We start from the raw sequence: 16,366 nt of genomic DNA on the forward strand, positions 1-16,366 counted from the left end.
TTGGCTTTTCCAATTTTATGACAATTATGGGTGTTTATTATTGAACTATATTCTAACCAAGGTGGTGTAGGTTTAAAGGCTTTTGAGGGAAAAATCACGAGATTACATTCAAATTAGTAACTAAAATAATTAAAGAGCATTATGTACATTATGACAATAAGGAAATTTTCTAGTTAAGAATAACAAATTGCAAGTATTGAGTTAAATTTCAAGATTATAGTTAAAAATCTACTTAAGGAAAACATTGTACATAGATACATATTCTATAGTTTTCATCTACAAGAAATCATCAGGTTACTTACTTCAGATTGGATAACTTTTATAAGGAAGAATATGTGGTACACAGTCCTAGCAATAATTCCAAGCTGCCGACAACGCTCCAGGAAGGAATCCAGAGATGGATCCAGTCTCCGTTGCAACTTGCTCCAAAACAGAGTGAGCTCCCTTTGGGGGGCAAAAAAAAGGTATCTTCTGTTCAATTATATCTTTACAGATTTTTACGCCATCTGAATTTATAACGTGGCAGTGCACTGATTCAATTCTCCAACCTTGACCGAGTGCAGCCACAGATTGGAGGTTTCTAACAAACACGTTGTACAAAAACAAATTCAGAAGTGGCTGTAGGGGGTAAATGCTATTGAGGTGCAGTGAACTCTAGCTAAGTTGTGAACTATAGACTTGGAGGCATTGCTTTTGTCTTTTTGCACTATTATTGTTTGTTTTATGAAATCTTTTTTTCTCCTTTATTATATTGTTTACATATTCTGTTGTGCTGCTGGAAGTAAGAATTCCATTATCCTATTTGGAACACATGACAAACGCTCTTGACTACCACTTGCACCCTGAGAATATCGACTGCCACTTGTAAACTTGCTTTTGATCTGGAAGAAAACTACATTTTGAACAGGAATTAAACTAATACATAACAAAACTGCTTTCCCATGGTTGCCCAAAGCAAGCCGGTGATAGGCTTAAACAAAGCATCAGGGGTTATTTCTGCTCTATACTGAACTATCTACTCTAAGCTATGGGAGCTAGGAAGTAATTAGAATTTCGATTCAATTGATTAGAGAGAGTCAACAAGACTTGCCATTGCTGTTAGTTATCCAAAGGACAGTATTAACATTTAGCTCTGCTTTCAAGCATGATGAATGCTGTGACTCTGTGCCAAGATTGCCTCTCATAGGAACACCACCACAGGCATGCCCTCTCTAAGTCATGCACCACAACAATTTGGAAATATGTCAATGTTTCTTCATTGACACTCAGACAAAATCCTGGAACTCCCTTTGCTAAAGCATTATGAGAGTACTCCCACTTAAAGGGTTGCACCTATTTTGAAAGGTAGCTCACCATCCTCAAGAGCATTCCAGATGGGATAATAATGCTGGTCTTACTTAAACAAACTAGAAAAGATTGTTATAGCAATTTACCTTTGTGAAGAAAAAATATCTATTTTTAGGTGAATAACCCTTTTTTTCAAGCAATATGCCTTTGAATTTTTAGGTTAGGATATTTTTGGACTGATTACCGCGATAAAAGCAGCATGCATTGAGAAAAGCAACAATAATGTAAAAGTGTGTCCACAATAGTTATTTTTAACCATGTTTGATCTATTGTGGGTGATTCTTTAATGTTCTGAAGAGCAAATTATCAATTCCAATTCTGTGTACATCATGAACAAACAATCTTTAGTCCCGAGGGGCTAGATGCAGGAAAAATGTTCCCAATGTAGGTTAATTGGCTGGGTAAATGTAAAAATTGTCCCTAGTGGGTGTAGGATAGTGTTAATGTACGGGGATCGCTGGGCGGCACGGACTTGGTGGGCCGAAAAGGCCTGTTTCCGGCTGTATATATATGATATGATATGATATGATAAAGGCACAAAAACAACATCACAAAAGTTGTATACAATGAAAACCAATGATAATACCCAAGCAAAGATCTAAAAAGGACTAACACAAGCACAAAATTAATTTGCATCTTCAAGAGAGCAAGTGAATGTTGGAGACCATCATGTGCAGTTCCTGCCTCAAAGTTAATGACGAAACATGATGTGCAATCAATTCAGATAAACGTTTGCAATCTTTCTCTCCCAACCATTCCAAATCCTCACATGACTGCAAAGGAAAACGGTCGATTTTAAATGGAAACAAGTAGTTAACATGCCAGATACACCAGTAACAAGCACGAACAATACATGAAATATAAAGCTGCTGCTTGGTCGTCTTAAACAACCATGCACTAACTTACCAGGAACAATAGACACTCTCCTGTTGCAGTTGATGGGTTAGGAATGTTGTACACAGGATAAAGGCAGCATTGTCCTGACCATCAGACTCCAAGTTACAAATAATATCCAGCACTTCCTTGCAGTCAACACGTGCAATCTACAAAAGGAATGCTTCAGATTTTAGAATGGATGATCTTGGTGATACCAGTTTACACATGCTGGCTCTCAATGTCATCATTTATTCCCAACAGATAAAACAAAATGGACAGCTCCTCCCAATTTTGCCAACAGCCAACTCTATAAATTAATATTGAATTCCATTCCACTCAAGATTCACACAGAAAAATGGAGCATCTGAGCTCAGCCACTGAACATCATCATGGCTCATCATTCAAATTCCACAGTCCGTTCTAGTTATCCCCACCCAGGCAGCGCCCAAGGTCAGGATCGAACCCGGGCCCCCAGTGCTGTGAAGGATCTATTTCCTCTGTCAACATTCAGTAACACCAATTATGGAAGAATTTGCTTTTGCCGGTATAGAACTGAATTATAGACAGGCCAATGGCAACTTCAAATCGTTTTCAGCTCGAGAGCTAATCATTCCATGGAGCTACTTTGCTGGTAAACATGATTATATAAAGTCATTAACCTCTTTAGCTGCCTCCTCATTGGGTCCCATAGTGCAGAGACAAGTGAGGTAGATTTGTCGAAAAGCACCTTTGCTGTTAATTTCTGCATTTTCTGTACAACACTTTGCAAGCAGTACTGCATCAAACTTGCGATCAGTTTTCATCAGATGTTTAATGCGAATCTCAAGAAATGCTGGTCCTTCATGGATCAAATAATCATTCACTGTATGAACAAAAACGCTTGTTAATTACATTCTACAAATATAGGTACAGGTTGCAGAATTCAACTTTGCAGCGTATCGGCATTAGCTTGCACTAAAAAAATATATTCCACAATTAATTTACACAAGTTAAACTTTGTGCCAGAGATTAAAGGAAGTATACCCAATAGTTTATTTATATTCTGTGAGCTTCAACGTCCTGATGGCATGTCACCACCAAATATAACCAAAATATCTTGAATTAAATTAACCTTTAATCCCAAGAAAACATTAGTGAGATAAAGAAAAATTGAATTTTAGAAGTTTAGGTTAAAATGCACTTCACAGTGCTTGCAATAGTGTTGTACCCTTTATCAGTGCACTGTGGACGGCTTGATCTGTATTCATGTATAGTCTTTTCTGCACACAAAAGCTTTTCACTGTACCTCGGCACACGTGATAACATAACATAACATAACAAAACTTTATTGTCATTTGGCACAACACCGAACGAAATTTCAGCAGTCACAAGACACAGCAAAAAAGAAAAGAACACAGGACACACGACCCCAACACAAACATCCATCACAGTGACTCCAAACACCCCCTCACTGTGATGGAGGCAACAAAACTTCCCCTCTCCCCCCCCCCGCACCCACGGACAGACAGCTCGACCCCTACCTACCCCTATCGACCCCTATTAATTTGTGGAATAGTAATTCAGAAACACCATCATAACATCCTGGGAAGACAATGTGCAACAGTAATTTCAAAACTACAAAGATTATGTATGCAAAATTTCTGTTTTCGGAGGCAAAAGAAATGTGTACTCATTTAAAGCAGCTTTGGTAGTAAAGTTTATAATTAAGTGGAAGGTCACCTTTTCCCTCTATTCCTTGCCAATACAAGTGGTACTAATTGCATTGTGCAAAATTGAATTATGCTAGAAATTAAATTTTGAACATAGTGTTTTGTTAATCTCTATTCCCATTTGTTAACTTTACCATGGACAATTCCTGACCTGGGTTTTGTTTCTGCCCTCTCCTAAAATCCTAAACTGCCTGTCCATTTTGTATTCTCATGAAAGCTTCCCTGTTAGTTTCTGAGCAACCCTTCACGTGAAACTATTGATACTACCGTAGGGCATTACTGCAAACAATAAGGCTAGTTTGATAAACATTGCAGCAACATAGGCAAGCACGGCATGAAACAAGAATGTTAAACTAAATCTAATCAACAACTTCACCACCAGCTTAACCAGAAACAAGTTTATTTTATCGCTTAAAACCAATATGTTCTTTACTTTAACTGGAACAGGTCAAATATATTTAGTCTAACCTGCAAACTGCTTCACCTCTACTTGGATTCCTACTCTGCAATTTTTTTAAAAATTATTAAAAACAAACGGAATTTATGCAAAAATGATAGTTAGAATAAAATCATTCCATTTTGAGACAAATTATTCCTGCTGTTAAATTGAGGATAACAACATCACAGTCTTCTGTTGGAATTATCTCATCTAAAGCATCACTGGATATTGTTCCAGTTGGTTGTGGACATGAATACGCATTCTGTAAAAATCTCACGATTCATGACTTCATAAATCACCTGGACGAGCACACCCTAAGGAACACAGGGGAAAGTCGCAGGAGCCGGCTTTTGAGGCCCTTGAGATTCCTCCACCATTCAACAAGCCCAGGTTTGACAAGCTCCACTTTAACAAAAAACATTTGTGCCCTATCCTCATATTCCTTGGTTCTTCCGATAGCCAGAAATCAATCAAGCTGCAACCATCCAACAAACCACCTACAGTTCGCACTGCCTCACCCGCACCTACACTTCGCACTGCCTTGGACAAGCAGCTCATGTAATGAAGAAACACCCACACCCCGATCTTTCTCTCTTCTCCCCTTGGACTCGGTAGTGCGTACCACCAGATTCAGGAGCAGCTTCTTTCCCGGTCTTATCAGACTTGAATGGACCTCTCCATTCAAGTCTGAATCAAGGGATATGGGGAGAAGGGAGGCACGGGTTACTGATTGTGAATGATCAGCCATGATCACAACGAATGGCGGTGCTGGCTCGAAGAGCCAAATGGCCTCCTCCTGCACCTATTTTCTATGTTTCCATGTTTCTCTCATATGCCAAGGTTGAATTTTCGATCTTTCAATCTACCTCATTGTGGCCCTTGCGCTTTTAATCTACACTTTCTCTGTAGTTGTAACACTATATTCTACACTCTATTTTCTCTTTTGCATTGCCTAATATACTCATCTATGGCACAAATTGCCTGCATAGAATGCAAAACAAAGCCTTTTCACTGTATCTCAGTTCAAGTGACAATAATAATCAGCACCAATGACTGGGCCACCACAGCTCCCTGGTTGTAAACAATCCCCAATGATCACTACTCGTTCTATGAAAGAAATTCTCATTTCAGTTCTCGACAGCCTACTTATTTTGAGAACGTGATCCCCAACTCTAGACTCCCAAAGTTTTTTTTCCGAAACTGAGCAACAAAAAAAAAGTACATTTAGGCTACTCAATCTCCCTCCATATGAAAGACCCACTATCCCAGGAACCCGTCTGGTGATTTATTTTGCTCGACTCCCTCTATGGAAAGTATATGTTTCATAAATACTCCAGGCATGCTGTAGCCATGGCTCTGTATAATTGCGAGACATTTATTCCTATCCTGGGACACTCTTAGTAAAAGCAAACATTTACCTTGTTAACCTGCATGCTGACTTTCAGTGAGCTGATTGTTTAACCCTGGGTTTATCCCTTGCCCCACAATATTCCATTCTGTACATTGCTCTGTGCCTCAAAGCAGATAAGGGCAGCAAGCATAGACAAGCGTAGACTGGGCGATTGTTTCGCTGATCACCTTCGCTCAGTCCATCTTGGCATATGGGATCTCCTAGTTGCCAAACACTATCTCCCCTTCCCATTCAGATCATTCAGTCCTGGGACCGCTCCATTGTCAGAGTGAGGCCGAACGCAAATTGGAAGAACAGCATCTCATATTTCACTTGGGCAGCTTGCAATCCAGCGCTATGCAAGTAATCCGTCCATTCCCCACCCTAATCGTCGTACTAGTTTCACCGTCATCCTGCTGAGTTTCATTGTCTGTATAATTCATTATCACCTAGCCCAGAGCCAACAATGGACCATTGTGGGCTCCACCTGTCCATGAACAGTTACTATTTTGTATATCTTTTATTCATTTGTTCTATACCTCTTTATATCACCATCTATGTCTCTCATTTCCCTTTCTCCTGACTCTCAGTCTGAAGAAGGGTCTCAACCCAAAACATTACCTATTCCTTTTCTCCAGAGATGCTGCATGACCCACTTAGTTACTCCACCTTTTTGTGCCAATCTCAAGTGCATCTCAGCTGAATTGCTTGGGAAAAAGAGACAGGGAAAAGAGAAATCTGGCAAATTAAAAATTAAATCACACAGGATTTTTAATTTAATGCTTACCCTCTTCGATAGGTGCTGTCTGCTTGGAAAGAATACACTGAAGAACTGGATTTTTCCAAACTCCCCCCTCTCTAGAAATTGCAAGCAGTGCCTGCAATTCATTATTTCCAAATTCCAGTAATGCAATGTGAGAATCCTATCAAAATAAAACAACAATAATTTAAGAGTACAGACACTTCAGAATTATTCACTGGTGAATTATGCCCAACTGCAGAATTAAACAAAAATGAAGACAACATTTTGTACGGACACAATTTTCTGCAACGGTATATTTATTTTTCAAAGATCCAGTTTGTATGATTTGGTTACAATTTAAGAGAGAGCAGCAAATGAGCTTAGAAACATCTAGATTTTAGATCAAAATGACAATTCCATGCAAACAGTTGCATTGTAAGGATGTATTGCCAAAATGCACAGCAATAGTAATAATAATAGACATTGCTACATTTCCCCTCAGGTCAATGGAAAATGACTACACTGAAAATCTGAAAGGTGTGGTTCATAGCAATATAAATGGAAGTTTTTTGTTTCAATACAGGCTAGACTTTCAAGTGACTCAAATTGAAACCAATTTTTTTTGTTGATAGAACAAGAACATTGAAATAGTATGTTTTTTCTAAGGATTAAGTGATGTTCATCTAAACACTCCAAATACAGATATTGCTGTTTAAGAACACTGATAAATTAGACTTGCGTCTTATGAAGTTAATGCTAAACCCAAATGGCATTTTTCTGTTTGAAATATCAGACATTTAAGCAAGTTTCTGAACCAAATCCCTCACCTGCAATGTCTCTTGCAGCTGCTGCCATAAGTCTTGTGAAACATCTTTGTCAGGAAGTGAAAGTAGTAGTTCAAAACAGCTCCTAAAGTAGTTTAAAAAAATACATGAATAATCTGGATTTTTAAAGATTCAGAACCGTTTTATTAAATTTATTACGCTTGCACAGAAACTAAAGGTCTACCTTTTTTGTGCAATCAGTTCCAATTACATAGTTATAGGGTTTGCTGACAAATCCAGTCACAAACAGCTTTTGAAAATTGTACAAGCTAGCTGCAGAACTTCTGAACTTAAAGCTATTTTGCTGACAAAACACGTCTCAATGTTTTTACCAAATGCAATTTGTATTTTAGATATTTCACAAAAATAATTAATTTCCTTAATGTGGTTAGGTCCAGATTTAAAGATCACCTGATGTGCATTTGATTGTCACTAAAGACACAAGCTGTGCTGAGCAAATTCATCAACGAACATTTCATGTCACATCTCATTATAATCCACAGAAATGTAGTCAAGAACATAAAATATAGATGATTTTTTATTTATTAAAAAAAATGTAATTATTTTTTTAAAACACAGGATTCTTACAGCTCCAATGTCTTTGAAAAAGCTGGCAATTAAAGAGACACTTACACGGCTAACTGACCAAGTACAAAATTAATGTGAGCGCACTCTGTAGTTAGGCAAGGCCTTGCACTTGTGTAGCTCTGGATAGAAATCCGATAGACTTCCAGTAAAGGTAAGAGTTCTTCAGTAGCTTTGTATTTCTCACCATATTGTATCAAGATCTGCAGTAGGGTGGGGGGGGGGGGGGAAGAAAACATTGAAACTCCAATGCAAATTAAATTCAAACAATTTAATGTGTACTTAACTCAACTAATTTAAAGAACTTTTAACTGTTTCATGCTACGACTTTCGATTCAAAGCAATACAAGCAGAAAGAACTTGCAGTTAGTTGTAAGAAGACAAGATATTTGTGCAGATCCATGTAGCAGTTAATTCAGTGGGAAGGCCGCTGGTACATGCCATTCTGTTTGCAAGTAACATTCAATCCTTTTCATTTTACCAATTGAAACATTAGTATCTAAGTTCAAGGACTGTGCAACAGGTTGGAGTTTCCGTCTAATTAGGCAAGATACCAGTTTTCACAAGCATATTTTCAACACGGTTCTCAATGCCATCAGATAAAACAAAATCACCTCTCCAGTGAAGGAGTGAATCACTTACACTTCTGTCAATCCACTGCACCATGCTTAGTTTTCATAATATAGCCTCCTCTAGAGTGGAGAAACCAACCACATACTGGGTCATCGCTTTGCAGTGTGGAGTGCACCCCGAGCTTCAGTTTGCCTGCCATTTTAATTCACCGTTCCACTCACTGACCTCTCCATGGCTTCCTGCACTGTTACAAAACGCAATATAAGCTCAAGGCACACTTTTCCATCTGGGCACACTGCAACCTGCAGGACTCAATATTGAATTCTCCAGCTTCAAATAACCTGCTTCCTTTGTTTGTACCAGGGATTGCCCAATATCCCTGTAGGCAGGCTGCATAACATCACACAAACTCTACGACCTTTGTAAGACAATACACAGATAAAGCTCAACTCTACCCTCCCACGCTTCAATCCCAAAGGCATTTATTCATAAAATGCTGGAGTAACTCAGCAGGTCAGGCAGCATCTCTGGAGAGAAGGAATGGGTGACGTTTCGGGTCGAGACCCTTCTTCAGACTGATGTCAGGGGGGCGGGACAAAGGAAGGATATAGGTGGAGACAGGAAGACAGTGGGAGAACTGGGAAGGGGGAGGGGAAGAGAGGGACAGAGGAACTATCTAAAGTTGGAGAAGTCAATGTTCATACCACTGGGCTGCAAGCTGCCCAGGCGAAATACGAGGTGCTGTTCCTCCAATTTCCGGTGGGCCCCACTATGGCACTGGAGAAGGCCCACGACAGAAAGGTCAGGGAATGGGAATTCCTCCAAGGGAATGGGAGGGGGAGTTGAAGTGCTCAGCCACCGGGAGATCAGATTGGTTAAGGCGGACTGAGCGCAGGTGTTGAGCGAAGCGATCGCCGAGCCTGCGTTTGGTTTTGCCGATGTAAAGAAGTTGACAGCTAGAGCAGCGGATGCAGCACTTCATATTTCGCCTGGGCAGCTTGCAGCCCAGTGGTATGAACATTGATTTCTCCAACTTTAGTTAGTTCCTCTGTCCCTCTCTTCCCCTCCCCCTTCCCAGATCTCCCACTGTCTTCCTGTTTTCCCTCCACTGATGCTGCCTGGCCTGCTGAGCTCTTATTGTGAGGAAGGAACTACAAATGCTGGTTTAAACTGAAGATAGACACAAAAAGCGGGAATAACTCAGCGGGACAGGCAGCATCTCTGGAGCGAAGGGATGGGTGACATTTTGGGTCTAGACCATTCTTCAAACTAGTTTGGGAAAAGGGAAAGGAGAGATATGGACAATAATGCAGAGAGATAGAGCTTAACTCTCTATTAATTCTCCGTTAGACATTCCTTGAGTTCCTACCTATTGCCCTCCCCCACCTTCCTAGACCAACTTGCTCAGTTCGATAAAGGGTCTTTGATCTGAAATCTTTGAATAATTGGGTATTTGGTGCAGTATTAATGCACACTCGTAGAAACAAAAAAAACCTGGTTTCACTTTCACACTGATGTTGCTTGACTGGCCGAGTTCTGGTATTTTTGTTTGAGCATTTGAACTGCCACCTGATCCAAAACACATACCACAACTTTAGTAAAAAAGTCTTTTTACTTCAATGGAGATCAATCTGCAGGTTTAGTTGCTCCCCTGCAGGTTTAGTTAAGTTATTATATAACTACCTACACTGGCAAATAGTGAAGATTTATTTTGTGAATCCGCATCTCATTGATAGGCCAATAAACCTGGATACAGTGTGATTGTTTTTTGTGCATTTAGATCATGATCAAAATAAAACCAGTGGTGCAAGAGAAAACCTAACGATTGTGATATGAACTGCCAGAGAGAAATTTGAGGAAGAAAGTCAAAAACAATCATCCTGTGCCTAATCTCTCACAAAGTTACTTCAGGAAAAGCAAGCCCAAAATGCATTCTCGCATACACAAAAAAACAACTGTGGAGTAAATGAGAGGCAATGGAATTAGCTTTACATCATCTTTGAATAATTGGGTATTTGGTGCAGTATTAATGCACACTCGTAGAAACAAAAAACTGCAGATGCTGCTTTACAAAAAAATATAGTGCTGGAGTAACTCTGGCAGGTCAGGCAGCTTCCCTGGAGGACATGGATTGGTTAGATGGGTCCCGGACCAGAAATATCACATATCTTCTTCAGGTTTGCTGCTTGACCTGCTGAATTACTCCAGCACTTTTTGTTTTTCTTTTCTTAATCATGCATTTTTTACTACTATTTTCACAAGATAACAATGAATGTAATAATCAACCCCGCAAGTAATGACTAAAGGAGTTCCCCTTTATTGTATTTTCACCAGTGTCAGCAATTGGTCAATCTACTTGAAGGTATTCGAGTTTCAAACAGATCTGTACTGGACCAATTTATGCTTAGCAAAAGGCAGCATAACAGGGTTGAGCTTGACAATGCATAACAATGGGTAATAATCATAGGCCCAAACTCAAAGCCGGATCCCACAATGAAGTTCCTCTTTCAATGGGATAAGAAAGTAGTGAAACATACTAGTTCCTCTTTTCAAATAAACTTATTTTCCACACGATCTGTCATAGATTGCACTATATTCCCAAATCGGAAAGAATGCTTTACATCACATCAGACTGTATTACAAAATAGTGTTTTAAAAAAAACAGTTCCATATCAAAGAGATTGAAATTTGCAGTTGCCCCTTAAAAAACTGCTTTCCCTTCAGACACGATCTGAAACAGTCTCTGGTTGCAGGCCCAGCTACACAGCAGCCACCACACCACAAGAGTTAGGGTTCCCCAATTGATCAGAAATGCAAGCACTAGACATATTAAATTAGGAATATGCCCCCAAATCCTTCAAACCTGCTCTGCCATTTAATAAAATGAAGGCCTGATTCTAATCCCAACTCTGTATTCCTGTCTACCTATTGTAAATTTCCCTCCTTGAATATCAAGCAATCTTTGCTTTAAATAACACTCAGATAGCTTTCATTGCCTCTTGAGGCACAGCATTCGAAAGACTCAGACTTCAGATAAAAATTTATCTCGCATGTTAAATGGGCCATCCATTGCTTTTGTGACCCCTGGTTTTAGACCCTTCCACAAGTGTCCTGTGTAACTTCAGCACCTTCTTCCAAATCATTTATATAAATTGCAAGTTGAGGGCCCTGCACCGATTCCTGTGACACTAGATCATTTCATCTTGCCAAACACAGAAAAACTAATACCCATGGTTTCCTGGTGTCTTATCTTTCATCCAAGCCAATACGTTACCACCTAAGACAGACACAAAAAGCTGGAGACCCCTCAGCGGGACAGGCAGCACCTCTGGAGAGAAGGAATGGGCGAATGTTCGGGTCGAGACCCGAAAGCTTTCATCTTCTACCATAATTTTTGAATAGCACACTTTTATCAAAAACTTCTGGGAATCCAAGTCTAATAATAATAATAATAATACATTACATTTATATAGCGCTTTTCAAACACTCAAAGACGCTTTACAGGGATTACTAGAACATAGAGAAGAAAATAAATAGATAAATAAGTAAACGAACAGAAAAAGGAGACAGAAGGTGAGGTGACGGTCAGTGGTTGAAGGCAGTGCTGAACAGGTGAGACTTCAGTGATGTTTTGAATGTGGTGAGTGAGGAGGAGTCTCTGACGGTTTGGGGTAGTGAGTTCCAGAGGGTGGGAGCAGCGATGGAGAAAGCCCTGTCCCCCCAGGATCTGAGTTTGGTCTGGATGGGGGGGGGACAGGAGGTTGGCAGCAGCAGAGCGGAGGGTGCAGGTGGGAGTGTGTCTGTGGAGGAGGTCAGTCAGGTAGGATGGGGCCAGGTTATGGAGGGCTTTGTAGGTCATGAGGAGGATTTTGTACTGGATTCTCTGGGGGATGGGGAGCCAGTGGAGCTTGTAAAGGACGGGGGTGATATGGTCACGGATCGGGGAGTGGGTGAGTAGATGGGCAGCGGAGTTTTGAATGTATTGAAATTTACTGATGATTTTTGAGGGTGAGCCATAGAGGAGGCTGTTGCAGTAGTCCAGACGGGAGGTGATGAAGGCATGGATGAGGGTTTCTGCAGCTGTGGAGGAGAGGGATGGACGGAGACGGGCGATGTTTTTGAGGTGGAAGAAGGCTGTCTTGGTGATGTGTTTGATGTGTTTGTTGAAGGAGAGGGTTTGATCAAAGATGATTCCAAGATTCCGGATGTAAGGGGAGGTGGATACTGGGAGACCATCAATATTGAGGATGAAGTTTTGGGTGGATTTGGTGAGCGTTTTTGGACCAATGATGATGATTTCGGATTTGTTGCAGTTGAGTTTGAGGAAATTTGATTGAAGCCAAGATTTTATTTCAGTGATGCAGTTTGTCAGTGTAGTGTGTGTGGTGGTGGAGATTGACTTGGTGGAGATGAGGAGCTGGATATCATCGGCGAAGCAGTGGAAGTTGAGACCATGACGGCGGATTAATTGACCAAGGGGGAACAGGTAGAGGATGAAGAGGAGGGGGCCGAGCCTTGGGGGACACCTTGGGGGAGGGGAGCGGTGGGGGATTTACAGTTGTTAATGGAGATGAACCGGTGCCTGTCGGAGAGGTAAGATTTGATCCAGGATAGGGCTGTGCCGGTGATGTTAAAGGAGGTTTCAAGTCGGGTGAGGAGAATGGAGTGATTTATGGTGTCAAAGTCTAGCATAATCACACAGCACATTACTTCTTCATGAACTCCAATAAATTGGTCAAACACTTTTTCTCTTTCAAACAATTAAGATGTCTTAGATTTTCTTGAAATAAAAAATCATTAAATAATGACCTCTAATTGAGTCACCATTTAACTGATTTGATACTGGCTGGTCTATAGTATAGTTTAGAGATAAAGATACAGGGCGGAAACAAGCCCCTCAGCCCACTGAGTCCACACCGACCAGCGATCCATGCACACTAACACTATCCTACACACACTGGGGCTAATTTACAATTTTACCAAGCCAATTAACCTACAAACCAGTATGTCTTTGGAATGTGGGAGGAAACCAGAATTTCCAGAGAACACCCACGCAGATCACGGGCAGAACGTACAAACTCCGCACATACAGCACCCATAGTCAGGATTGAACCCGAGTCTCTGTCGCTGTAAGACAGTAACTCTACTGCCCCACCGCAGTGCCATCCCTGTAGTTTATAGTTTCCTGCTATCTTCCCTTTTCAAATAATGGAGTTATATTTCCTATTCTTCAATCAAATGGGACTTTCCATTAAGCTAAGAAATTTTGGGAAATTAAAGCCAAGCTATCGACGTTCTCAATGATCACTTCTATTATGACACTGGACTGAAGACTATCACGATCCAGAGACTTGCCTGCCCATAGCTCTGACTTTTCTTCTAAGCACCACTTCCCTGGTGATTGTAATTTCTTTCCTTCCTTCCACTTCCCAATTTAGAGCCATGTTTGAGATATTACTCGTATTCTGCAATAAATAGAATCAGAACTGATTTTTACAAAGTGTGACTATTTGTTTTTGACTTGACTTGGGAAAAAAAACCAACTTGATTTGACTTTCAAATGATTTTCAAGTTTAAAGCACAACACAACAATGCATACATACTCCATCCTAACATTCACTCAGCATCTTACAGGTAAATTGTAGAATATTAGGAATTAATTACACGTAAATGTACAGATGTAGCTTTCTACAACTGCAATCGTAACATTTGCTAATCTGTCTTTGCTAACAGTAGGATTGACGAGAATTTGGATATTAACTTCACCGTGAAGGACGTGTTTGCCGAAGTATCATTTAAAAAATATGTTTTAAGATACTGGAGAATTGATACAATACTTTCTTTAGTGTAAGAAAATAACCGCAGATGCTGGTACAAATCGAAGGTATTTATTCACAAAATGCTGGAGTAACTCAGCAGGTCAGGCACTTTCTTTATATCACCACTGCAGCCTCCTTTCCCCTCACAGTACATTTCCCTGCAGCAATATAATGCATCCGTATATAATTATGCTAAAATGCAGTTCAAGAGTACAGAGGCATAAGCCCTTTCAAAAGTGTGGCAGAAATCCCGTGTTTCATGCGAGAAGGAAGCTTCTGAGCAGTGGTTAATAAACTAGACTCTGAAGTGACCTGAAATGCAAATAACAAACCATCCAGTTCCTTAGTAATTTCATTTCCTAGTGAAATAGCCATGAAATAATCTGCACCATGATAAGCAAGCTGCTAAAGCAGGCAATCATGTGATTTGATTTTGTATCCCTTTGGAAGCAAAAATATGTAAATTTATAACAAAGACCTGACAGTCTCAGAACTGAAACTAAGTGATTCTCTTCTCACAGATGTAGTCTGACCTGCCGAGTCTACAGCATTTTCTGTTTTATTTCAGATTTCCCTCATCTGCAGTTTTTGATTTTCACCATCAGCTCAGTAACTCTTAAACAGAAAACATCTTAACATATTTTAAACCAAAATGCTTGTAATCTCCACAGAGGTGCCTAACCTAAGTAATGAGTAACAGTGTATGATAAATTCAACACAATTACCTTTGATTAAGCCTGAAGACCAGTCCGAAGAAGGGTCTCAACCCAAAACATCACCCATTCCTTCTCTCCAAAGATGCTGCCTGACCCGCTGAGTTACTTCAGCATTTTGTGTCTACCTTTGATTAAGGATCTGTTAACACAGTTCACATTAATCAAAAACTGGCATCAACTGCAAATAGTTTATGATGCCTGATACGCTTTCTCCCAGATGCATTTGTCCTTGTGGTAACTCCTTCATAAAGAGTAGGAGGTCCATTCATAATCTGAGAGACCATTACCACCGACCGCTTTCTAATTCCTCTGTTTCAATGAGATCCGAATGTTACAGAATAAGCACCGGGGAGAAGCATGACTGAGTTTACCTGGGCAACTTGGCACGAGTCCATTTTACCCAGGTGTTTGCCCAACTCAAAATTTAAAAACAAAACTTATGCCCATTTCTATTTTCCTTATTAGGACACGATGGTATCCCATGTCAACAAAAACAAGTCCTAGTCTTTTGAAATCATAATGACACGGATTTAACTTAATCAAACCTTTGTTTTGCACATTGGTATGAAGTATACAGCATCTGGTTTCTGATTATTCAACCTTACAAACACCCTTTCAACTCCATAGCACCAAAAGATTCTATTTAACTGCACAATGTACATTGTAAAATATAGATTTTTAATATAAGCTCTCATCTCTGAAAATCACCGGCAGAAACTCTGGATAATCTTTATTCCCAAAATCAGAATGCTAAATTAAAGGGACTTCCATTAAGTACATTAAATTTCAAGGATAGAGTTCCCCCAGCCTCACCTTTCACCCCACCAGCCTCGACAAACAACCCATCATTCTCCGACATTTCCACCACCAACAACACATTCCCATCACCTAGCACATATTCCAGTCACCACTTCTTAGTTTGCCATAGAGAACACTCCCTCCGTAAAAAACATTTTGGTTCACTCATCCCTTCCGAGCTTTCCCCCATCTCCAGGTACTTTCCCCAGCAATTGCAGGAGATGCAACACCTGTTTCTACACCTCCTCTCTCACTTCTGTCTGGAGACTCCAACAGCCCTCCAGGTGAGACAAAAGTTCACATGCACCTATTTAAACCCAATCTACTGCATTTGGTGGTCTCGGCGTGGCCTCCTTTACATTGGCGAGGCCAAACAAAAACTAGGCAGCCATTTTGCTGAACACTGGCATTCCGTCCACCAAGGGCGGCTCAATCTCTCAGTTGCTAACCATTTTAGCCCTACTTCCCATACCGACTTTTCTCTCCTGGGCCTCCTCCATTGTAAAACTAGAGGAAGAAATATAGGTGGAAGGGAATGAGGGTAAAGG

At 40.3% G+C, this 16,366-nt stretch overlaps 1 protein-coding gene across 1 annotated transcript in view; it reads right to left on the reverse strand.

Moving 5' to 3' along the window:
* rlf (RLF zinc finger) overlaps positions 1–16,366 on the reverse strand; it is a 45,053-nt gene that overhangs the window by 7,451 nt on the left and 21,236 nt on the right. The window contains exons 2-7 of the mRNA XM_078423006.1: positions 7,961–8,115; positions 7,331–7,412; positions 6,549–6,684; positions 2,883–3,085; positions 2,254–2,390; positions 303–444 (exon numbers count right to left, since the gene is read on the reverse strand). Coding sequence (XP_078279132.1) covers positions 303–444; positions 2,254–2,390; positions 2,883–3,085; positions 6,549–6,684; positions 7,331–7,412; positions 7,961–8,115 — 855 coding nt within the window. The remainder of the gene's footprint in view (positions 1–302; positions 445–2,253; positions 2,391–2,882; positions 3,086–6,548; positions 6,685–7,330; positions 7,413–7,960; positions 8,116–16,366) is intronic.

This window comes from Rhinoraja longicauda, chromosome 27 (genome assembly GCF_053455715.1).
Source record: "Rhinoraja longicauda isolate Sanriku21f chromosome 27, sRhiLon1.1, whole genome shotgun sequence".
Classification (NCBI taxonomy): domain Eukaryota; kingdom Metazoa; phylum Chordata; class Chondrichthyes; order Rajiformes; family Arhynchobatidae; genus Rhinoraja; species Rhinoraja longicauda.